The sequence below is a fragment of the Vipera berus genome (genome assembly GCF_964194415.1).
Source record: "Vipera berus genome assembly, chromosome: 3".
In the NCBI taxonomy this organism is placed as follows: domain Eukaryota; kingdom Metazoa; phylum Chordata; class Lepidosauria; order Squamata; family Viperidae; genus Vipera; species Vipera berus.
Window position 1 is genome coordinate 8513341 of NC_138204.1, and position 26035 is coordinate 8539375.

The 26035-nt window shown below is 41.1% G+C and overlaps 1 protein-coding gene across 1 annotated transcript; it reads left to right on the forward strand.

Annotated features, from left to right (window-relative positions):
• Nucleotides 1-4520: 4520 nt before the first annotated feature.
• Nucleotides 4521-5228, forward strand: BHLHE23 (basic helix-loop-helix family member e23; the record flags this gene model as incomplete). The annotated part of the gene is made up of 1 exon (XM_081323876.1): nt 4521-5228. The coding sequence occupies exon 1, from the start codon at nt 4524-4526 to the stop codon at nt 5226-5228; it is 705 nt and encodes a 234-aa protein (XP_081180002.1). The 5' UTR covers nt 4521-4523.
• Nucleotides 5229-26035: the final 20807 nt, after the last annotated feature.

Below are 26035 nucleotides of genomic sequence, written 5' to 3' on the forward strand. Positions count from 1 at the left end.
AGGTAGATTGCAGCAGCGCGAGATCAGCCGATTCGCATTCCTGGCAATCTCCCTCACTCCGTTTCAGCCTGTTTAATCTTGTAGAAAGGGAAGCTGAAACCGAGCGAGGGAGAGTGCAGGAGCGTGAGATTGGTGTTTCTCAGCACGTGCCGATTTGTGCTCCACTTGCAGAGGTTGGGGCTGGCCATACGGATCACCTTCGGACCATAAGACGCACCCTTGTTTTCCCCCCCACTTTTGGGGGGGAAAAGTGCATCTTATGGTCCGAAAAATACGGTAATCAAAGAAGGTATAAAAATAAGGCTTTTCTGATCTTTGGGGCTTTTTCTCTTTTTTTAGAGAAGCCCGTCTTTGTTCAGCTGAATAAAAACGTAAAGCTTGAAGGCAGCTTCTGGTTTCCTGTATTTTTTATCAAGCAAAAACTCAGAAGCTGCACAGCATTTTCAGCATCCCCTTAGTCACGTGATCAAAATTTGGGCACGTGGCAACCTAGCAGGTTATTTGTGAACGTTGCAGCGTCCCGGGGTCACGTGATCATGACTTTCCCAGCCAACCTCCTGCAAGCAAGTCCATGGAGGAAGCTGGATTCACTTAACGACCATGTGATTCAAGTAACAATGGCAGTGATTTGCTTAACAGCCGTGGCAAAGAAGGTCAAAAAATTGGGCGCTAAACAACTTCACCACTGCCTTCCTTAGCAACGGACATTTTTGTTCCAACTGTGGTCCTAAGTTGAGAATTATCTATCGTTGCAATTCTCAAAGAGAGAATGCAAACTATCAATTATTTTACATTGCTTTTATTGATTAGTTTGCTTAAAGCATTGTACAAGTTTTTACTCGTGGTTCCTCCACTATAAATTGGCCAGATTTGTAAAGGATTTAAGGGAATTCAGGCACCAAACTCTTGATATAAAGGATGCACAAATAAAGTCTCTCAAAATGAGATCCCTTACAATTTTCCTTTTAATCCCTCATGACCAGGGTTCATCACACTTTACCCCTCTTCTCAACCATCTGTTGACCTCGATATAAGCTTGTGCATGTTAGTTCTTACCTATGGCAATTCTCATTCCAGATGTGGCCTGATGTCTTCCTTATAAAGGAAAACAGTTGCTGGAATTGGGTATGTCTCGTTTAATGAAAAAAAGGACTAGGGGTGACATGATAGCAGTCTTCCAATATCTCAGGGGCTGCTACAAAGAAGAGGCAGTCAAGCTATTCTCCAAAGCCCCTGAAGGCAGGACAAGAAGCAACGGATGAACACTAATCAAGGAGAGAAGCAACCGAGAACTAAGGAGAAAATTTCCTGACAGCTGGAACAATTAACCAGTGGAACAACCTGCCTCCAGAGGTGGTGAATGCTCCAACACTGGAGGTTGTTAAGAAGAGACTGGACAGCCATTTGTCTGAAATGGTATAGGGTTTCCTGCCTGAGCAGGGGGTTGGACTAGATGACCTCTAAGGTCCCTTCCAACTCTGTTATTCTGTTGTTCTTCACCCTCCTCTGCACATCTGCATTTTCCTTGCATTCAAATTCTGATCATTTACTTCGCCCAGTATTTTATTTTTTTGTTCCCCATTTAGCTACTTCCTTTTTTTTAAAGAGCAAATGCTGTGTCTGGTGAGCCTTGATTTGTCCACAGGAATTGATGGCAATATTCTCAATTTATTTCTGATCCTTGGCTGCTGTGCTAGGCTAAGTTTGAAAGGAAGATGACCCCCTGCAAGAAGATGGTTTGAGAAAAACTGCTTACAGCAATAGATATTTAAAAATCTATTGCCGGTCTATCACCCTAATAAAGATTTGATTGATTCAAATAGTCCTCAATTTAAAAACAGATTGTTTAGTGATCATTTAAAGTTACGACAGCACTGAAAAGAGCTATTTATGACCATTTTTCACACTTACGACTGTTGCAAAATCCTCCTGGTCACATGATTAAAATATGCCTGGCAAATGACTCATATTTATGACTGTTGCAGTGCCTCAGGACCATGTGATCCCCTTTTTACGACCTTCCGACAAGCAGAGTTAATGGGGAAGCCAGATTCATTTAACAACCGTGTTACTAGCTTAACAACCTTAGTGATTCACTTAACAACTGTGCACAAGAAAGGTCGTAAAATGGGGTAAAATTCACTTAACAACTGTCTTGCTTAGCAAGGAAAATTTTAGGCATTCATTGTTTTCATAAGTCAAGGACTACCTATATTATAAAGCTAAGTTCTGAATCTATTGTTCAGAAATAGCCGTCAATATGTCCAATGTTAAAATATTTTGCTTCATTCTGTATTTAACAGTCAAGTATAAATGTTTCTTCTCCTTTTCTCTATTAAATGTAATGAAATGGGGCAAAACTGTCTTACTTAGCAATATATTTTTTTAAAATCCCATTTATATCCCGCCCTTCTCCGAAGACTCAGGGCGGCTTACAATCTAAGCACAAATCAATGTGCTTAGCAATAGCCTTCATTCTATGTATATGCCTGCTTATTAGGGCTTTCATACACCCCCCAAGTGGCATTATTACAAAGTCAGCTTATTGCCCCCAACAATCTGGGTCCTCATTTTACCTACCTCGGAAGGATGGAAGGCTGAGTCAACCTTGAGCCTGGTGGGACTCGAACCTACACTAATTGCAGGCAGCTGGTGTTACTTAAGGAGGCATTAGCCCACTGCTCCACCAAGGCTCTTATTTTGGGCTCAATGAAGAATTCTGGGAGTTGAAGTCTGAGGTGGCCAAGTTTGAAGACCCCTGGTCTATATCATTTCAGACAAATGGTTCTCCAATCTCTTTAAAAAAAAAAACAACCTCCAGGGTTGGAGCACCCACAACTTCTGGAGGCAAGTAGTTCCACTGATTGATTGTTCTCACTGCCAGGAAATTTCTCCTTAGTTCCAAGTTGCTTTTCCCCTTGATTAGTTTCCATCCCTTGTTTCTCCTCTTGCCTTCGGGTGCTTTGGAGAATAGCTTGACTCCCTCTTCTTTGGGGCAGCCCCTGAGATATTGGAAGACTGCTATCACATCACCCCTAGGTATATACCCAGTTCCTGCAACCTATACATTGATACACTAAATACGATAAGTCACCGATACACTAAATACGGTAAAGAGACCTAAGGTAAAGGTATAAAGGTTCCCCCGCACATGCGTGCTAGTCGTTTCCGACTCTAGGGGTCGGTGCTCATCTCCGTTTCAAAGCCGAAGAGCCAGCGCTTGTCCCAGGACGTCTCCGTGGTCATGTGGCTGGGCATAACTAGACGCCAAAGGCGCATGGAACGCTGTTACCTTACCCTATTTTTCTACTTGCATTTTTACGTGCTTTCGAACTGCTAGGCTGGCAGAAGCTGGGACAGGTAACGGGCGCTCACTCTGTGTTACGTGGCACTCGGGATTGGACCCGCCAAACTGCCAACTTTCTGATCGACAAGCTCAGCATCTTAACCCACTGAGTCACCACGTCCCTAAATAAGGTTAAATCAGACTTCACCCCTAGAATTAAGACTAGAAGGCCTTTAACCTGACCTGGTTAGGCTTGTGGTTGCGGGAACGCAGCCGTTCATTCCCCACCAAGAAACCGCCCGGAGATGCGCTCTCCAGTTCAGCGCAAAGCAGCCGCAGCCGTTCCTTTCAATCCGCAACGGCTCGGCGGCCAACCTTGACTGGGCGCGCCTGCTTTCCACGACCAGAGGTTTGTGTCTGTGTGTGTGTGTCTGTGTGTGTGTGTGTGTGTGTGTGTGTGTTTTAAAGAGGCCATTAATTAGAGCGATGGCTCTGATTGGGCGGTCGCTCAATCCCAGCGGAGGCCACGCCGCAACATAACGGGCGAGGTGGGCAATGATTAATATCCCGCCTCCGGTCAGGGCACCGTGCGCGGAGCCAGCTGGCTCCAAATCCAGCGAGCTGCTCCAGCAAAACGGGCGGGCGCAGGCAGGCAGGCAGGCAGGCAGGCAGGCAGGCAGGCAGGCAGGCAGGCAGGGCGCAGAGCTGCCGCCGTCTCGCCCATCCCAAAGCAGAGACTCCCCCAGCCGGTCTTCCAAAGGCTCGCCACCAGGCAGGCTCGGGACGGCGGCCGGGAGGAGCAGCTGCGCCACCGGCTCCTTAGACGGCTGCGCGGCGCGAATCCGGATCAGGTGAACCAAGGGCGGGCGCTTCCTCTCGCGCTCTCCCCGGTCTCGGATCTCGGGAGAGGCTCCCCGGATCGTGCTTAGGGGTGGGTGGGGTGGGAGAAACGAGAAGCGCAGCTGGACAGAGCCGATCCTCGCCTGCGCGGCCCGGCGGCGCAAAGTCCTTCCCAAGAGCAAGAGCGCAGGGCTGGTTCCCGGAAGAGCTTCCCCCGCCACGTCCGAGCGGCTCTCCTCGGGGTGGCAAGCGGCGCGCCGGGGCTCCCGGTCTTCGGAGAGACGCCACGGCTAGCCGGATCCGCGCAGGGCCGGCGCTGGGGAGAGAAGGGGCCGCGCTCCCAGCCGCTGCGCCCTTCTGGAGAAACGCGGCGCCGTCCGTCCCGTCGCGGGCAACGATGGCCGAGCTGAAAGCGCTGGGCGGCGAGTCCTACCTGGCCCTGGCGCAGAGCTACAGCCAGACGGCTTTCGCCTTCGGCGCCGTGCGGGGCGCGGGCGAAGCGGGGCGCGGCTACCCCGGGGGCGCGGGCGGGCTGGCTTTCCCGGCGGCGCAGCTGGGCAAGGCGGCGGAGAGCAGCGGCGAGCAGAGCGGCGACGAGGACGAAGCTTTCGAAGGCTCCAAGGCCGGCAGTCCGGCTTTCGAGCGGGGCGGCGGCGGCCAGGCCAAGCTGAAGGCGGTCGCCGGGGCCGCCCTCGGGGCCAAGAAACCCAAGGAGCAGCGCTCGCTGCGGCTCAGCATCAACGCCCGCGAGCGGCGGCGGATGCACGACCTGAACGACGCGCTGGACGGCCTGCGCTCCGTCATCCCTTACGCGCACAGCCCGTCGGTGCGCAAGCTCTCCAAGATCGCCACGCTGCTCCTGGCCAAGAACTACATCCTGATGCAGGCGCAGGCCCTGGAGGAGATGCGGCGCCTGGTGGCCTACCTCAACCAGGGCCAGACGCTCGGCGCCTCCATCCCGCCTGCCTTGGCTCCCTTCGGACAATCGGCCGCCGTCTACCCTTTCACGGGCGCCGCCTTGCCGAACTGTCCCGACAAATGTACTACTGCCTTCGCCGGAGCCGCCTCGGGCCTTTGCAAACACTGCAGCGAGAAGCCCTGAATGGGGGGACCTTGGGACGCTTCTGCAAAAAAATAAAATAAAAAAATCCAGGATTTTGGATGGGGAGGGGTTTCCCTAACGCATCCTAGAAATTCTCCATTATTTTATGCCCACCTTCTCGGCCTAATTGGACTTCTCCGCTTTGCTTTCCGCTCTTTTCCTTCGCTTTCCCTTCCTGGCAGGTTTAATCCGGATGCTTTTCTCCCCGTCCACCACTTTGTTCTGTTTTCTGCAACGCCTATTTTCGAGATTTTCGTTAAGACTTCAAACAAACGCACAGACACACACCGGGATCCGGGTTTTTTTTTCCCCTTCTCAACTCTGTCCTGAATTACTTTTTGTGCATAACTTTAAAAAAAACACAAAAAACCTTGTCTGCAGTGTGAAGTTGTAAACCGGATGGTGAAATCTGTTTTCTCTAGAAAGAATAACTTGAGTAGGGGGGGGGGGGGGGGGGAATTGGGAAAAGAAATTGCGCCAGATTCCTTTTGGGAATAAATCGCCTGGAGGACAAACCTATGCAATTGTTTAGTGAATGCAAAGTTACTTTTGGAAAAAAATCAAAAAACAAAATATTTAAGCAGTCTCCCCCAATTTGCAGTGAATGTGTTGAAAATGCTTCATTTTTACATTTTCATTTAGGGTCCTGATTGTGAATTACAAGCTTGCTTGATAATGGGTTGATTGGTTTATTGGATACATTCATATCTTAAAACTTGGGGGGCATTCTTTGTCTTAACTACAATCTTTTAAGTGTGAGCTGCTGTTTCTCTGCTCTTTTCAATGTTTTTTTTTCTTTGCTTTTCCATTATGGTTGAACCATTTTCTATCTTGGTAACCTGGGACATTAAAATTCTCTGAGCTGATTTATTTGTATTTCTATTAAATAAAAAAAACCCACATCAATTAACTCAGGTGGCTCTCTCCTAAATCTATCACAATGTCGGTTTGCTATATGAATCAACTCTGTAAACAGGGATCCTTTTTAGACGAATGATGGTACCAAACTGAGTATATTCTGAATAATAACAGATATATTATGGGTAATCCAGCAAATTGAAACACTTTAAAATCCTATTGACTTCAGCAGGCTAATATTAAAAAAAACTACAATTGGGGTGTGTTTTTTAGCTAAAAGCAATGAAAGTTTCTCAAGCTATGGAATCTTCTTTCTAATTAATCTACTCCTTAGAATGAGATGTGTAAGGGTTTAATTTGATCCTAGAATGAGATATTAAAGGGTTTAATTGCACCCACATAAAATTAGTAATAGGTTTTGCAGATTTTGGGGATGTTTTATTGGGAGAAAATGAGGTTTGACTTACAGAAAGAATTCAGAGTCTGCAGTTGATACTTTAATGTCTAGTCAGTGGTACTATAAAAAGAGTTTAATTTCACTAAGGATTCAGCATTGCAGCCTTATTCAATTCCATGGAGATTATGTATGTTTAACCCTGGGAGGTCTACATCAGTACTATATTATTGCCTTTATCCTGAAATCCTGTATATGTAGAAGGAGACGCTATAGATAATGTACATTTTAGATACCTACAAAGTAATTAGATATAGGAGATTAGCTAAAGTGTTTTGTGGCTGTGCGGGAGAATATTTAAATAAAGGATAATTGCATTGTTTCAGGGGAGTGGCCTGGAATAGATGTGTATATAATATCTACATTTTATCTCTATCTATATCTATTACCTTTATTATTTTAATGGCAGATATATCCAACACAACTTCCTCCTCCTATTTTCCTATTTTCTCCTGTTTTTCTCCTGTTTTTCAAAAAAAAGAAAAACATAATGTAAAAAAAGTGATGTGGGGGTTGTTTTTTCTTTTTTTTTAGCTCGGTAAGTTGATCAGGTTCGTCTCCTTCCTTGAAAGTCAAAATTCACATGGAAACATGGATTTTAAATTCGCAAAAGGTGCAGGTTCTAAGATATTCTATCATTGGAGAAGACGATCCGTAAATCTTGCACAAGTTGTAAGCTTTTCGCTAAAAGGTGTGTCCCTTAAGGTATTCAGAACACGTTTGTACTTGTGAACCGGCATTTTTTTTATTTTTGTTTAAAATTCTGTTGTTATTTGTGCTGCCTCCGCATCTTATCATTTTGTAGTTTAGGATGCTTACCTGCCAGGTAAAATGGTCACCCAGAGCTCAGTCCTGATTTTGGTGGCTTTTAATTGTAGATAAGAGCCCTCCCACTCTTTACCTGTTAGCTTATCCTGTTCACCAAATGGAGCCAGCTTGTGAAATTGTAGCTGGAAGCTGAAATCCAGCTGAAAGTGGTGTCCCTCTGTTTGAAATCATTGGTCCTAAGGATGCTTGGGAACCCTGTTTATTTATTGATTTAAATGGGGTGTAGCAGGGAGGCCTGAAATTCTGATAATTCTACAAAATAAACCAGGATCTGGCTGACTTGATTGGTGAAATGGATGCCTTAGACATGGGGGGGGGGAAACCCTCCTTTTCATTCATTCTGGTTAAATTCCAGTATTTTTCCTTTTGGTAAGGTTTTTTCCCCCAAAATGAATGTACGGCTTGTTGGTTTTTCAAGTAGCAGTTGGATGGAGTGAAGGGGTGCTGGTGCTTCCAATGAAGAGGTAATCAAGATAGACTTGTATTAAAGTAGAAGCTTGCCATTCATCCTTAGAGTAAAACGCAAATTAGTCCAGTGAATGCCTGCAGGCTTGATCTGTCCAAGCTATTTTATTTTACAGATGAGAGGGAGTGTAACTGTTTAAGGTTATTAAACTGATTTGTAGGACTGTCGCCAGCATTAAGACTAATGTGAGAAGGATTCAAACCTGCTTGTCTTTAGCGTTTTATTTTAATTCCTGTCCTTTCCCCCCATTTTTTTCTCTTGTGTGTTTGCAAACAGAAATATGTAATTAACTTTTCAAGAAAAAAGACATGCCAAGTTAGCTGCTTCTCATTTTTCATTCAAATCTCTTAATTTTATTTTTTTTAAAAGCTACATTACATTTACATTTTATACAGGCAGGTGTTTATTTAAATACAAACACCTGTTTGTATTATATAAAAAAAGGAGAACCTAACAGAATAAAAAGCTAACAATATTTGTCAGTATGCAGACTGATAGGGTGCAGGCAAAACATTTAGAGTATATTTTAACAGTGGCATCATTTAGAAATCTATCATGAGATTCTGATCAACTTCTTTTTCTGCCTTAAAGTCTTAGCATTAGGCGGAATTATTTCAAAGTGGAATCTTTTTAATTATTCAGCACCCACTAGTGAAAAAGCTGCTGAGTTAATTTCTTCTTAAGAGAAACAAGCTTTTATTATTTTTTTTAAATTGCAGACTTCTACTAATAACTGTTGAATTTATAACTGCTCTCTCCTTAGATCAGAAGGACTGCATTGTTCTACAACTGACAGTTTATGAAAAATCTGTAGTATTAAAGGAAGTCAGAGTCTCTGCCTATACTGAGGTAATGTGAAGGGAGTTTTCCATTACCTTGTCGAATTTATAAATGTTGATTAAATCGAGTTGGGGAGGTGAGGCTTTCGGGTGAGCTAAATGCAGTCAGATTCTGAGCTAAATTTATTCATTTATGGGTCAAATGGTGGAATCCAGTGAAGGTTTGCTTGAAAGCATGTCTTACTAGTTTAAATGGAGTGCATTTGCAATACATATACAGGTAGGTTTGTAGCATATCTCTGCTTAGAGTTATGAGTATAGCAATGCTCACTGTTTTCTGAAGCTGGAGCTAAGAGTCTTAACTTGAATTTGTTATCAACAAAGAATATTTGTAGCTCAGGGCTGAAATGAAGAGTCCTTGATATTCTCTGAGGTAACATTGCTAGGCCTGATGATGTTGCCTAGTTTAGATAGCGAAACGTCTGCCAGAAAACAACCAAAGTCAGAGGGCACCAAGGACCTTTCATTTGACTTCTTAAAAAAATACAAAGATAGTTCAACCAAATATGGCGACTATGAAAGAGTTATGTTCGAAGAAAGCGTGCCCATTCTCGCTGATCTCTTTTCCTCAGCCTTCATCAAGGCTACAGAAACCAAAGGAAAATTCAGCTGCAGAAAAGCAATGGATGCTTGCAAATGAAAATTTGCAGATTAGGGAAAGAGAATTAAGCTGTGCCTCCTTTTTCTGCTGAAAGAACAAGCGCCCAGACTGAGGAACGTTTGCTGAGATGGTGTATTTTTCTACCCTGAGGCTAAAACCTCACCTTATTTGTCAAGTAAATTTTGAATGGAATTTTTTGGATCGCCAGGTTTTGAGGATGCCTGTCTGTTTGGCCCAAGTGAAAATTCGATGTGGCTTTGGAATTAAACTTCTTGTGTGTAAAGGAATATGTTGCATGCCTTTTAATTAAAATGTTATTAATAGGGGTAATTGATAAAATGCGATCCCAAATCTGTTGAAGGTTAACATTCACCTGTAAATAAATAAACTCCAAATATTATTTGGGCATGCCCTTAAAGTATACATACATTTATTTAATTCTTGGGCAGTCATTAGCAAACTCTGGTGATGAGCTTTTGTGGGGGTCTGTTTTTATTGGCACCAGGCTAGAAAGCAAGAGATCGTGAGTTCAAGTCCCGCCTTAGGCATGAAAGCCGGCTAAGTCACTTTAAGCTAGTCACTCTTTCAGACTGACCCACCTAACAGGGTTGTTGTTGAGGGGGAATTAGTAGGAAGAAGGTGTGTTGGATATGTTTGCCACCTTGAGCTATTTGTATTAATAATAAAAGTGGAATTGGAACGTTAACAGTGAGGTCAAGTGGCTGTATTCTCTTTCTTTTTATTTTTCATTTAAATAGGAATTGTGGACAAAAATGGATTAAATAAGCAGATGGTTTTTGTTCTTTTAAGAAAAGAAGAAGGATAATATGGAATGGAATGGATTTCATTTCCACTTGAACATCTGTAACATAAGCAGGCGTGTGTGTCTGTGTGTGAGTGTCGGCATGGCTAAATAGGTTTAAGGTTTTACTAATGTTTTTTTTTAATAAAGAGTTTTACAAAAAAAGATTTTACAATACATCCCCAAAACCCACCCACCCCAAACCACCCCCCTTCCACCCCCACTTCCCAGAGCTGAATACAGGGTTATAGTTATAATAATCATATTCTAACTAAAGATTATCCATAATATAAAATTAACCAAATTCATGATGTGCTTTAACTCCCCTTTAACATAGATACATACAAAGTACTAACACTAAAATTAATAACAATATCCCTCTAAAATCTACTGATAAGCTAAATGGAACTTTTTAGTCCCATATTTATTCTGAATATAATCTATCCATCTCCTCCAAACTGAAATATATCTTTCTTGTGAATGATCCTTCAAATAAGCAGAAATCTTAAGACATTTCTGCAAGATTCGAAACTTTAACTAATGTATTTTTGAAAGAAACTGTGCGGATCCAGAAAGCAAAATCCAGTGCTCTCCCAAGACACAGAGTGAATGTTGTCGTTTTCATCTTGGTTGCTGTTTTTGGTATTATTCTTAGGAGAAAAAGTGGTTTTAGAAAATGAGTCTGAATTCACAATTGTTCACTGCACTTGACAGAGAGAAGGCAAAAATTACTTTCTCGGACTGAGCCTACAATTCCCCAATATCCTGTTTACATATAAACAGAGATTACAAATATATCAGTCGTGTTCTTGTAGGGATTCCTAATTATACTTTCTAGTCATTCTCCTGTGTGAAGTGAAGAGGGTTTTTTTCCCTTTAATTATAGAAGATTTCTAAGCTTATTTCAACAATTGAAAGGGCAGCAAGAGCAATTTGAAATATGAACGATTGATCGATTTATGCATAAATTCTGTGCCCTTGTACGATAATCTACCCAGATATATTTCTGTAAATGCAATACGTATGTTTGACAGAATATATGTCTGTGGGTGTGGGTTAAATTTAGTCATTAATCGGGACCATAGAGTCATAAATTTAGTCATTAATCAGGACCAACACTGGAAGTTTTTAAGAAGAGACTGGACAGCCATTTGTCTGAAATGGTATAGGGTTTCCTGCCTTTGCAGGGGGTTGGACTAGATGACCTCCAAGGTCCCTTCCAACATTATTATTATTACTATTACTATTATTATTATTACTATTATTATAACATGCTTCCAATCTGCAGAAAAATTTCACGTCTGGTTTCTATCATTATTCCTGATATTCTTTCATATCAAGAATATTGCCACGTTTTACAGTGCTGTACTAATTCGGATCCCTGTTTCATTATTCATGTTTATTTCCGTGTGCACTAAGCCTTGGTATTGGGAGAAGAGAGAGTGAAATGTGACTCCAGAATCCCCATTCTGAAGTGAATGTTTTTGACCTACAACCTGATTCATATTAATTTCAGTGGAACGTATTTCCCATTAAGCATGTTTAACAGAGCAGATTTTGGTATTTAGAAATGAAATGCAAGAAATGTAATTGAAAGACAGTAACAGGTGGTCTTTTTGAAATGGCAATATGAACGTTTGGGTACTGTTTTATTAATTTGGTGTTCTTAATTTTTTTTTAAAAAAGCAAGAATGATGAATACTATTATTCGGGGGGGGGGGGGGGAAATCCATCCAGTTGCATTTTTCCTATTTCTGTCCTGACAGCAGCTTAAAGGCAAATGAAGGAAATGCCTGCAATTACCTGCAATTAGCAACTCCATGAGTGGTTTTTAAAAATAAATAAGCAAGCGGCAGAGCAGAGATGGCGTTGTGGGAGAGAGATTTGCCTTTTTCTTTCCGCTAAGATATTCAGAGAGGAGAACTGAGAGGAGATACATTCACACCCTGGGCTTCAAAAGAGCAAATTTGGATATAATCCATGGGAAGATAGATCAGATCCAGTGACATGAAACGCTGAAGGAGAAAACGACCCAGGAAGGATGGGGAATAGTATAAAATAGCAGAGTTGGAAGGGACCTTGGAGGTCATCTAGTCCAACCCCCTGCTCAAGCAGGAAACCCTATACCATTTCAGACAAATGGCTGTCCAGTCTCTTCTTAAAAAACCTCCAGTGTTGGAGCGTTCACCGCTTCTGGAGGCAGGTTGTTCCACTGGTTAATTGTTCTAACTGTCAGGAAGTTTAGTTCTAGGTTGCTTCTCTCCTTGATGAGTTTCCATCCGTTGCTTCTTGTCCCGCCTTAAAGGTGCTTTGGATAATAGCTTGACTCCCTTTTCTTTGGGGCAGCCCCTGAGATACTGGAACACTGCTATCATGTCCCCCCTCGTCCTTCTCTTCATTAAACTAGACATACCCAATTCCTGCAATCGTTCCTTATATGTTTTAGCCTCCAGGCCCCTGATCATCTTTGTTGCTCTTCTCTGCCCTCTTTGTTCGTGAAAAATGAGGGAGTGAAGGTGCAATTACAAACAGCTCCTACAAGAAGATATATTGCAGCTGGGCTACACTCAGAGCTCTCTGAAGAGAGAAAACAGCTTCTATAGGAAATGGAAAACGAAAATAGACATTCAGTATACAGGTAGTCTCTAAAAGAGTGTTTCTCAGCTTGGGCAACTTTAAGATGGGTGGACTTCCAGCTCCCAAAATTCCCCAGGTTTTTAATAAAAGGCTGGACAGTCACTTTCCTGAAATGGTATCCTGCTTGAGCAGGAGGCTGGACTAGAAGACCTCCAAGGTCCCTTCCAGCTCTATTCTATTCAATTTTATTCTCTATTCTATTCTATTCTATTCTATTCATTCCATTCTGCATTCTGTTCTGTTCTATTCTATTCTATTCTATTCTATTCTATTCTATTCTATTCTATTCTATTCTATTCATTCCATTCTGCATTCTGTTCTGTTCTGTTCTGTTCTATTCTGTTCTGTTCTATTCTATTCTATTCATTGCATTCTGCATTCTGTTCTGTTCTATTCTATTGTATTCATTGCATTCTGCATTCTGTTCTATTCTGTTCTGTTCTATTCTATTCTATTCTATTCTATTCTATTCTATTCTATTCTATTCTATTCTATTCTATTCTATTCTATTCTATTCTATTCTATTCTATTCATTCCATTCTGCATTCTGTTCTGTTCTATTCTGTTCTGTTCTATTCTATTGTATTCATTGCATTCTGCATTCTGTTCTGTTCTATTCTATTGTATTCATTGCATTCTGCATTCTGTTCTATTCTATTCTATTCTATTCTATTCTATTCTATTCTATTCTATTCTATTCTATTCTATTCTATTCTATTCTATTCTATTCTATTCTATTCATTCCATTCTGCATTCTGTTCTGTTCTATTCTGTTCTATTCTATTCTATTCTATTCTATTCTATTCTATTCTATTCTATTCTATTCTATTCTATTCATTCCATTCTGCATTCTGTTCTGTTCTATTCTGTTCTGTTCTATTCTATTCTATTCATTCCATTCTGCATTCTGTTCTGTTCTATTCTGTTCTATTCTATTCTATTCATTGCATTCTGCATTCTGTTCTGTTCTATTCTGTTCTATTCTATTCTATTCATTGCATTCTGCATTCTGTTCTGTTCTGTTCTATTGTATTCATTGCATTCTGCATTCTGTTCTGTTCTATTCTGTTCTGTTCTATTCTATTCTATTCATTCCATTCTGCATTCTGTTCTATTCTATTCTATTCTATTCTATTCTATTCATTCCATTCTGCATTCTGTTCTGTTCTATTCTGTTCTGTTCTATTCTATTCTATTCATTCCATTCTGCATTCTGTTCTGTTCTGTTCTATTCTATTCTATTCTATTCTATTCTATTCTATTCTATTCTATTCTATTCTATTCTATTCATTCCATTCTGCATTCTGTTCTGTTCTATTCTGTTCTATTCTATTGTATTCATTGCATTCTGCATTCTGTTCTGTTCTATTCTATTGTATTCATTGCATTCTGCATTCTGTTCTATTCTATTCTGTTCTATTCTATTCTATTCTATTCTATTCATTCCATTCTGCATTCTGTTCTGTTCTATTCTGTTCTGTTCTATTCTATTTATTCTATTCATTCCATTCTGCATTCTGTTCTGTTCTATTCTGTTCTATTCTATTCTATTCATTGCATTCTGCATTCTGTTCTGTTCTATTCTATTGTATTCATTGCATTCTGCATTCTGTTCTGTTCTATTCTGTTCTGTTCTATTCTATTCTATTCTATTCTATTCTATTCTATTCTATTCTATTCTATTCATTCCATTCTGCATTCTGTTCTGTTCTATTCTGTTCTGTTCTATTCTATTCTATTCATTCCATTCTGCATTCTGTTCTGTTCTGTTCTATTCTATTCTATTCTATTCTATTCTATTCATTCCATTCTGCATTCTGTTCTGTTCTATTCTGTTCTGTTCTATTCTATTCTATTCATTCCATTCTGCATTCTGTTCTGTTCTATTCTGTTCTATTCTATTCTATTCATTGCATTCTGCATTCTGTTCTGTTCTATTCTGTTCTATTCTATTCTATTCATTGCATTCTGCATTCTGTTCTGTTCTATTCTATTGTATTCATTGCATTCTGCATTCTGTTCTGTTCTATTCTGTTCTGTTCTATTCTATTCTATTCATTCCATTCTGCATTCTGTTCTATTCTATTCTATTCTATTCTATTCTATTCTATTCTATTCTATTCTATTCTATTCTATTCTATTCTATTCTATTCATTCCATTCTGCATTCTGTTCTGTTCTATTCTGTTCTGTTCTATTCTATTCTATTCTATTCTGTTCTATTCTATTCTATTCATTGCATTCTGCATTCTGTTCTGTTCTATTCTATTGTATTCATTGCATTCTGCATTCTGTTCTGTTCTATTCTGTTCTGTTCTATTCTATTCTATTCATTCCATTCTGCATTCTGTTCTATTCTATTCTCTTCTCTTCTATTCTATTCTATTCTATTCTATTCTATTCTATTCTATTCTATTCTATTCTATTCTATTCTATTCTATTCTATTCTATTCTATTCTATTCATTCCATTCTGCATTCTGTTCTGTTCTGTTCTGTTCTGTTCTATTCTATTCTATTCATTCCATTCTGCATTCTGTTCTGTTCTGTTCTATTCTATTCTATTCTATTCATTCCATTCTGCATTCTGTTCTGTTCTATTCTGTTCTATTCTATTGTATTCATTGCATTCTGCATTCTGTTCTGTTCTATTCTATTGTATTCATTGCATTCTGCATTCTGTTCTATTCTATTCTGTTCTATTCTATTCTATTCTATTCATTCCATTCTGCATTCTGTTCTGTTCTATTCTGTTCTGTTCTATTCTATTTATTCTATTCATTCCATTCTGCATTCTGTTCTGTTCTATTCTGTTCTATTCTATTCTATTCATTGCATTCTGCATTCTGTTCTGTTCTATTCTATTGTATTCATTGCATTCTGCATTCTGTTCTGTTCTATTCTGTTCTGTTCTGTTCTATTCTATTCTATTCTATTCTATTCTATTCATTCCATTCTGCATTCTGTTCTGTTCTATTCTGTTCTGTTCTATTCTATTCTATTCATTCCATTCTGCATTCTGTTCTGTTCTATTCTATTCTATTCTATTCTATTCTATTCTATTCTATTCTATTCTATTCTATTCTATTCTATTCTATTCATTCCATTCTGGATTCTGTTCTGTTCTATTCTGTTCTGTTCTATTCTATTGTATTCATTGCATTCTGCATTCTGTTCTGTTCTATTCTATTCTATTCTATTCTATTCTATTCTATTCATTCCATTCTGCATTCTGTTCTGTTCTATTCTATTCTATTCTATTCTATTCTATTCTATTCTATTCTATTCTATTCTATTCTATTCATTCCATTCTGCATTCTGTTCTGTTCTATTCTGTTCTGTTCTATTCTATTCTATTCATTCCATTCTGCATTCTGTTCTGTTCTATTCTATTCTATTCTGTTCTATTCTATTCTATTCATTGCATTCTGCATTCTGTTCTATTCTATTCTATTCTATTCTATTCTATTCTATTCATTCCATTCTGCATTCTGTTCTGTTCTATTCTGTTCTGTTCTATTCTATTTATTCTATTCATTCCATTCTGCATTCTGTTCTGTTCTATTCTGTTCTGTTCTATTCTATTTCATTCCATTCTAGAGAATCACTGTTCCAAAAGGTGTAGCCACGGTCAGAAAGTCTCCTCAGATGGAGTTGAGGCCCGTCAGATAAATAACAAAAGCAATCCCTCAAAGGGTTTTGGGGGGCTACGTTAGGAACAACAACAACAACAAAATGCCAAAGAGGTCCATTGTGAGGAGAGAGTGGTAGAAGTGGTCATTGTTGAGGGTGAGAAGGCAGAATCTCTTAAGTCTTTGGCACGCACCTCCTCTCAGCAGGGGTAGTGGGGCCCTAGCTCATCACTGTAACCCCACTAAGGAATACCCATGTAGTGAAAGCAGAGCCTCCTTCTGCTATTAGACTATTGTTACCTACTAATATTTTGTTGTTGTTCGGTCGCTAAGTCATGTCTGACTCTTCACAACCCCCATGGATTATAGCACACCAGCAAACACACCACACACCCCCAATCGTACATTGTCTCTCACAGTTTATCAAAATCATGTTCTTTGCACTTTCTCCTCTTCTGCTCCCCCCTCCCCCCTGTTCTCCTTTTGCTTTCCATCTTCTCCAACATCGGGGTCTTCTCCAAGAAGTCCTCTCTTTTCATTTGGTGGCCAAAGTATTTGAGCTTCAGCTTCATTCTCTGTCCTCCCAAAGAACCGTCAGGGCGATTTTCTTTTAGGTTTAAACTGATTTGATCTTCTTGTGGTCCAAGGGACACTCAAGCCTCTTCTCCAGCAGCACAGTTCGAAAACCTCAGTTCTTTGGTGTTCAGCCTTCCTTATGGTCCAGTTCTCACAGCCATGCATTACTACTTGGAAAACCATCGCTCTGACTATACGGGTCTTTGTCAGCAAGGTTATGTCTCTTGTTTTTTAATATCCTGTCTAGGTTTGTTATAGCTTTCCTCCCAAGGAGCAAGCGTCTTTTAATTTCATGGCTGCAGTTGCCAAATGCAGTGTTCTGTTCCAGCCTACTACGGGCCCTGCAAAAAAGGCAGGGACAACCCCTTTACAAAAAGACAAGAGGCTGGAACTAAGCCTGCCAAATTTATTGACACAAAACAGAGCAAACAGAGCAAAACCATGAAAAAGGAGCTATTCAAACAGTTGCCTTCAGCAAACCAGCCCTCCCACACATTCCCCTTTTAAACAGTTCAAGGCGTGCCTTCTCTCTGCCTCCTTCCAAGGTGCCCCATTGCCTTCCTCTGTTTACTCCTGATTGACTGCCTCCTGCGTCGGGCGTCCTTGAACAGGGACAGCTGTGGGTCATCTTCATCCACACTGTCAGGCTCACACAGCTGGGTCTGCATAGTAACCAGATGGGAGGGGCCTGGCTGAGGGCTCTGCGAAGACTCAGGACTGTCCTCTGCAGGCTCTCCAGAAAACCCCTCCTCCTCTTCCTCCTCCTCCTCCTCTGAATCGCCCGACCCAACTGCCGAACCCACAGGCTGACCCTGAATCACAACATGCAGTGATTTCGAAGCCCAGGGAAATAAAACCTGTCACGGCTTCCATTTCTTCTCCTTCTATTGGCCAGGAAGTGATGGAACTGGGTGCCACAATCTTTTAATGTTGAGTCTCTGTCATAGCACCTGCCTATAAAATAGTCTCCTTATTCCCACAGTATTTAGTTGGTCTCAACCTTGCTGATCTTTAAGAAGGCTTTAAAGAACTGACAACTTCAAGACCTGTGGACTTCCAACTCCCAGAATTTCCCCAGTCAGCCATGCTGGGGAATTCTGGGATTTGAAGTCCACAGGTATTAAAGATGCCAAGATAGGACACCCCTGTTTCAAAACATCGCTGAGAAAGAGCAGGTGAAGGTTTCAGCTTGAGATTTCTCTGGGGAAAGCGCAGTTCGTCCTTCAGTTCTGCGATCTGGGAAAACGAGCTTCAACCCCTCCTCCATATTCATAAATTCATTCATAAATTGGGGTGGGAATTTTATTCAGCCAGTTTCCAAGATTCTCTACCCTAACTCCTTACTTGTTGTCATTTAATGTAATTAACCTTTGTGTGACTCTTGCGCCTTGATCAGGCTTAGCTGTTTTAGAGGTTTGAGAGTAGCTTGATTCTGAATGTATTTTATGTTGGGTGAACATAGTCTATAGGAATTGGCTGTCTACCCAAAATCACATTCCTTTCAAAATATCCTCGGCCAAAAATATTAATTAGGAAAGGTTTCTGAGCAATTGTTTTATGTTTTGTGGTCTATTGCAAAATTTGGGGAAGTATGCAATAAATAAACGTGCATACACACAAGCCCCAATCTGCACATGATTGATTCATTGATTGATTGATTGATTGATTGATTGATTGATTGATTGATTTCACCCCTCAAATTGATGTTGATTCTTTGCTTTGGAGGTACTTTGTAGAAGGGGTCCACCTTTTCTCCGAAGCACCTGAAGGCAGGATCAGAAGCAACGGATAGAAATTAATCAAGGAGTGATCCAACTTAGAAATAAGGAGAAATTTCCTGACAGTGAGAACAATTAATCAGTGGAACAACTTGCCTCCAGAAGTTGTGGGTAAGATTGGACAGACATTTGTCTGAAATGGTGTAAATTCCTGCTTGAGCAGAGGGTTGGACTAAAAGACCTCCAAGGTCCCTTCCAACTCTGTTACTCTGTATTCTGACTCTTTGCAACCACATGGATAGATTTTCTAACCTGGTCTTCCAGGTGATAGTGCTCCTATCACCATTGCTGGCCACGGTAGTAGTAGTAGTAGTAAATAATAATAAATAAATAATAATAAAACCATCAAGGTCTTAGTGATGGTTTTTAAGTCCTTACATGGAATGGGTCCGGAATACCTCGGGGACCACCTGCTGCCGGCGTCGACTCCCCTCCGCCCCGTGCGTTCCCACAGAGAGGGCCTCCTCAGGGTGCCTCCAGTCAGAGAATGTCGGCTGGTGGCCCCCAGGGGGAGGTCCTTCTCTGTGGGCACCCCGGATTTATGGAATCGGTTGCCGGTTGAGCTCTGGATGGCACCGGATCTCCGCTCCTTCCGGCGCGGGTTAAAGACCCATTTATTTGAACAAGCTGGCCTGGCCTGATGGGGAATCACTTAGGGTTTTAATATTTATATATATATTTTTATTGTTTTTATTGTGGGCAATAATTTAATTCTTTTTTAACTTTTGTACTTTTGTAGTTTTAAGATATGCCCTGTTCACCGCCCTGAGTCCTTCGGGAGAAGGGCGGTATAAAAAATTTAATAAATAAATAAATAAATAAATTAATAATAATAATAATAATAATAATAATAATAATAATAATAATAATAATAATAATAATAATAATAATAATAATAACAATAATAATAATAATAAAGTTGGAAAGGGACCTTGGAGGTCATCTAGTCCAACCCCCTGCTCAGGCAGGAAACCTTATACCATTTCAGACAAATGGCTGTCCAGTCTTTTCTTAAAAACCTCCAGTGTTGGAGCATTCACCACCTCTGGAGGCAGGTTGTTCCACTGGTTAATTGTTCTAACTGTCAGGAAGTTTCTCCTTAGTTCTAGGTTGCTTCTCTCCTTGACTAGTTTCCATCCATTGCTTCTTGTCCTGCTTTCAGGTGCTTTGGAGAATAGCTTGACTCCCTCTTCTTTGTGGCAGCCCCTGAGATATTGGAACACTGATATCATGTCACCCCTCACCCTTCTCTTCATTAGACTACACATACCCAATTCCAGCAACCGTTCCCTATATGTTTTAGCCTCCAGCCCCCTAATCATCTTTGTTGCTCTTCTCTGTACCCTTTCTAGAGTCTCGACATCTTTTTTACATCGTGGTGACCAAAACTGGATGCAGTATTCCAGGTGTGGCCTTACCAAAGCATTGTAAAGTGGTATTAGTCTTGGTCATTCCTTCCACCTTTTCTAACATGAGAGAGCTGGGGTTTGGAATAATGTGTCCAGAGTAGGTTAAGTTGAGCCTGATCATTTATGCCTCAAGTGAGAACTTTGCTTGGTTTTGCTTGGCTGTCTGCAGTATTTTTAGGAGACTTCTGTTGTGATTCAGGGTCAGCCTGTGGGTTCGGCATTTGGGTCGGACGATTCAGAGGAGGAGGAGGGGGGGTGTTGGAGAGGTTGCTGAGGGTGTTGGAGAGCTTGCTGATGAGAGCCCTCAGCCAGGCCCCTCCCACCTGGTTATGACGCAGACCCAGCTGTGTGAGCCTGACAGCGTGGATGAAGATGACCCACAGCTGGCCCTGTTCAAGGACGCCCAACGCAGGAGGCAGTCAATCAGGAGTAAACAGAGGAAGGCAATGGGGCACCTCGGAAGGAGGCAGAGAGAAGCCACGCCCTGAACTGTTTAAAAGGGGAATGCGTGGGAGGGCTGGTTTGCTGAAGGCAACCGTTTGATTAGCTCCTGTTTCATGGTTCATGTCTTGTTTTTGCTCTGTTTGCTTTTGTGTCCATAAATTTGGCAGGCTTAGTTCCAGCCTCTTGCCTTCTTGTAAAGGGGTTGTCCCTGCCTTATCTGCAGGGCCGGTAGTAGGCTGGTACAGAACACTTCTCTGACACCAAAGTTGAAAAGTATCACTACTCTTCCTACTCTGTAAAATATTTGTATGAAATATTCGCAACCTACTGCATTGTTCACAATGTTGGCCGGAAGGTTCAACATTTTTATATTTTGAATCTAAGAAAGCAGTTTTTTAACCATGGAGGAATGGTTCGTGAAGATGGCAGAGCTTGCCGAAATGGCTAACTTGACTTGTTTGATTAAGGAGGGAACAACAATTACTTTTAGAAAAGACGGAATAACAGAGCCAGGAGGGACCTTGGACATCTTCTAGTCCAGCCCCCTACTCAAGCAGAAGACCTACACCAGACAGGTCAAACTCGCAATGTCGCGTGATGTCGCACAACGTATCAGGACGGTTTTGCCATTGCCAGCAATGGGGTGGGCGTGGCTTCTGTATGACGCATCTGGCCCGTGGGCCGGCAGTTTGACATCCCCGACCTATACAATTTGAGACAAATGGCTGTCCAATCTTTTCTTAAAACCCTCCAGTGTTGGAGCACCCACAACTTCTGAAAACAAGCTGTTCCACTGGTTAATTGTTCTAACTGTCAGGAAGTTTTCTCCTTAGTTCCAGGTTGGTTCTCTCCTTGATGAGTTTTCATCCGTTGCTTCTTGTCCTGCCTTCGGGCGCTTTGGAGAATGGCTTGACTCCCTCTTCTCTGGAAACTCTTTATGGACTTTTTGCTGAAAATGGATAGAAATGACTTGGTGACTAACTAAAAAGGCATGTACTGTATACAGTATGAGAAGGGAATTAGGTTATGTAATCTTGAGAGGGTGAAAATAGGGTTTAATTATATTTAAAAAGGTAAAGGTTCCCCCGCACGTGCGTGCTAGTCGTTTCCAACTCTAGGGACCGGTGCTCATCTCCGTTTCAAAGCCAAAGAGCCAGCGCTTGTCCGAGGACGTCTCCGTGGTCATGTGGCCGGCATAACTAGACGCCAAAGGCGCACGGAACGCTGTTACCTTCCCACCGTAGTGGTCCCTATTTTTCTACTTGCATTTTTACGTGCTTCCGAACTGCTAGGTTGGCAGAAGCTGGGATGAGTAACAGGCGCTCATCACTCTGTTACGCGGCACTCGGGATTCGACCCGCCAAACTGCCGACCATCTGATCGACAAGCTCAGCATCCTTACCCACTGAGCCACCGCGTCCCTTAATTATATTTATATTATATTTATAACTGGTAATTAGAAATCACTTTAAGTATTTCTTCTTTTTTACTTCTGTGTTCCTCGTTCACCTTTTCTTCTCTTTTTCTATGTTTTCTCTTTTTCTTCTTAGCTTCCATCTTTGTAAAACCTCATTCTCCCAATAAAAATTACACACAAACACATACACAACACACAAAGAACAGTACATTTTTAAAAAGGGAAGACAAATACTGCAAATCGTATCATTTATGTTAGTGGCAGCCCCAGTGGGGGGTTTCTCCCCCCCCCAAGCATATTATAGAGCACAAAAGTTCCTAAATCCAGGTTAATGCCAAGAAGACTCTACTACCGTAATTTTGATCATACAAATTTTATTTATGATACATCTTTCATTTTTTAATCTCCTTTGTTGAGGGGGCAGGATGGAAAATGAAGGATTTATTCTGCTTTCAATTCTGCGGCTGGTTATTACTTTCTCCTCCTTTTTTTAAAGGATCATAGCATAAAAATATCTCAGGAATATCTAAATCAAACATGAGTCCTTCGGGAAAGGGCGGTATATAAATATAATAATAAATAAATAAATAAATAAATATATGCAGTCTTGGCTCAGTTGTTGGCACATGCAGGCAGAACAATCATGTTTAACCGTGCCCTGTTATTATTATTTTTTAATGTAAATGTGAGAGAAGGGCCGTTCATGGGAAGGTGGTCAAAAAGGTCAAGATGGCAGCTGCGACTAAAGGATGTTTATGTGCAGAGGTGGGGCTTCAGTTACATGGTTATGGCTGCCATCTTCTCTTTTTCTCTTTTTTCCAAAATATTTTTTATTAACTTATAAAATTCAAAAATACAAAAGCAAGCAGTGGGCAACAAGGGGGAAGGGAAGGGAAAGAGAAGTGTGGAAGACGGGGGGGGGGGAAGGGAAAAAAAAAGGCATTGACTTCCAACTCTGTTGCAGTAGAATAAGGCATTAACGTCGAACCTCAACTTTTTACTTTTCTATAATACAATAAACTCACCAGTTCTATAATAGCAAATCAACCTAAGAAGTAAAACCCAAAATCAAAGGGTTTTTTTTCCACCTCAAGCACAAAGTCCAGAAGCAGTTTCCAAGTGGAAACAAAAGTATTTACGTATGTCCAGAAGAGCTATTTTCATTTCCACCCACAATGGATAAAATTCTTAGAAAGAATGATTGTGAATTAAGTTCTGGGGTTGTTGGGGTTTTTTTCCCCTCTTAGGTACAGATAAGACCTTGGCTTACACCAGTTTATTTACTGACCAAAGTTACGCCACTCTGAAAAAAATAACCGGTGTCCGTTTTTCACACTTGCAGCATCCCCATTTTGGAAATTCAGATGCTTGGCAACTGACTCATACAGAATGACAGAGTTGGAAGGGACCTTGGAGGTCTTCTAGTCCAACCCCCTGCTCAGGCAGGAAGCCCTGTACCATTTCAGACGAATGGTTGTCCAATCGCTTCTTTAAAACGTCCAGTGCCGGATCATGTGGTCCCTTTTTGTGAATGGGGACGTTTGATTCACTGAACAGTCATGTTACTATAACTTAACAAATGTTTTCACTTAACAACTGTGGCAAGAAAGGTCATAAAATGGAGCAAAACTCAAACAACAACTTAGCAACAGAAATCTTGGGCTCAATTGTGGCCGTAAGTCAAGAACCACCTGTATTCACAGACATTCAATGGTATGTTTTAGTAAGTTTAAGATCTCACCCATTCACTTTCTATTTTTCAGCTACTTGAAGGTGTTTTGCTAATGTTTTATAAAGACGCGACTAAAACAAAAAAAAACCACCTGCATGTATCACGGTTCTCCCACATGCAAGTAAAATCAGTTATTAAAATGCCAATCACCTTCTTATTATTCTATTCTTAAATCTCTGTCGAGTTTTTTCCTCTGTTTACATGATATTTTCAATACTCTAGTAATTCTATCACCCAGGCCAATTGACTCTGGAGAACAAATTTAAAAATTTAAAACACCCCAAAAAGCATGTAAGCAACTGGGAAATTCTATCGTTGCTGTGTTGTTCCAAAAGGGTTTATTTGGAAAATAAATAAGAGCGGTTCTGTGGGATTTTTATTTTATTTTATTATTTTATTTTATTTTATTTTATTATTTTATTTTATTTTATGCCGGCAATTCTTTTTGCCTGAAGTACATGAAAGAAAACCTGGCTGGGGAAAAAAAATGCATCACCCCTCAGCGTGGAGGGTTTGGGGGTTTTTATCCTCCAAGCCCACTTTTGTCTAAACTAATGAGGCCATAGTCAATTGCTTCCCCCAGAGCGTCATGATTTAGTGCGACGTACAGTCAGGCACGGCAGCTTTGTTCCTCCTGCCTGCATTATTTTAATGAGGTACTGGTAAATCAGGTTTTCCTTAGCTGCAAACTGTTAACATGCAAAGCAGAAGGAGAAATGCTTGCTGATGGCCACAAGGCAGATGACAGGTTAGATTTGGATCGCCGCCATTATCTGGCGTAACCACATTTGCCACATCGGGAGATGCTCTTTTCCCTTCCCCAGTTGCTACAAGTGACAACAAAATTGTAAAAAAAAAAAACCGAGAAAGCATATTTTAAACTTCCGGGCTGGGTGGGTGAGGAGGTGGGGATGTGCAATTTCCACGTTGTTAATGCATTCGCAAAGGAAGAAGGAAGGAAGGGGGAATAACCCTTAACCAGGATCCAGGCACAGTCACCGGAAAAAGGTCATACTTAGGCAATATTACTGGGGGAAAATGGCCTGGCTTCCTTTTGACATCGTATGAAAAATGACAGTGGGGCAGACACATCCCCAAAGAGAAGGTAATCATGATAATGGGGTTCTGGAAATCTCAAGACGTGAGCTTTTGCGAAGCTTATGGAACAGAATAACCAGCTAAGAAAAAAAGAGGTTTGTGCATTTTCCTTCCAGCAATTGACTACCGTTCATTCCATGGTGGGCACAGAAATGTAAATGATTGTGGGAAGTTTTAGATCAATATATATTGTATTCGTTGTATTGTCTCCCCTTAAACATTAACAGGATCCACAGAGGACTGAGAATCGGCGTCTGCTAGATAATTGACAATCAAGCTTGAAACTAAGTTAATCAGGTAAAAATAGCAAACGGGGGAAAATCTTTTACTCAAACTTCCTTAAACCCGCAAATAGGTTGTCCAGACTTAATCCACATAGCAAAGGAGAAGGTCTGTAAACACAAATAGAGTTAATTAAAACTGTCTCCCAGCGGAATTGCATGCTCACCAGAATAAGCATCGTAGATGACATTCCCCCACACCCCTCAAGTGTCACCGAGAGCCAGCAAATACACACACACACACACACCTCAAGGCCCACACCAAGGACAAGTTCCCTTATAAAACGGCCCTTTTGTACCTCATGTTCTCTTTCCCCACAGGCAAAACTTCTTGGCTTTGGGGAATAAATAAATCTCCTTTCCTCATAGCTGTCTGGATTTCATTTTGATTTGTTCTTGTGCAACCCCAGCTTGAGTTGGAACCCCAAATTATTTTTCTGAGATGATGTTTGGAAGACGATCCCTGGATGAAAATCAAATCAACCAAAGCGCTTTCTGTTCAGATCAATAAAGTACTGTGGTTTATCTTAGCGTTTTATTTCAGAACCCTGATTATAACCAAGACTGCTTCAATCCAGTGCTTGATGGCAGTGTTTCCTGCTTTCAAATTAGCAGGATTAGTTTGATATCCACATGTTTGTTTGTTTTTTCCTCCGAATTGGGGTTCCAACATGGGAAATATTGTGGCATCCTTGGTGCTCTGATGTTGGTTACTTTCTCGCCGAGGAGGAAGATGTGTTGGATATATTTGCTGCCTTGACTCATTCATAAAAATAATAAAGGCAGGATGCAAAAAAAATAATTAAAGAAATAAATAGGAGTGATGTTTTTGACTGAGGAGGCGGTAATATGGCTTCTTCTGATGGAAAAATGCCCTAAAGGCACCCAAACAAGCTGAGATCAATACATCCACATGTTCTTGCCTGTTCTACAAGGGTAGGGAGCATTTTTAAAAGCC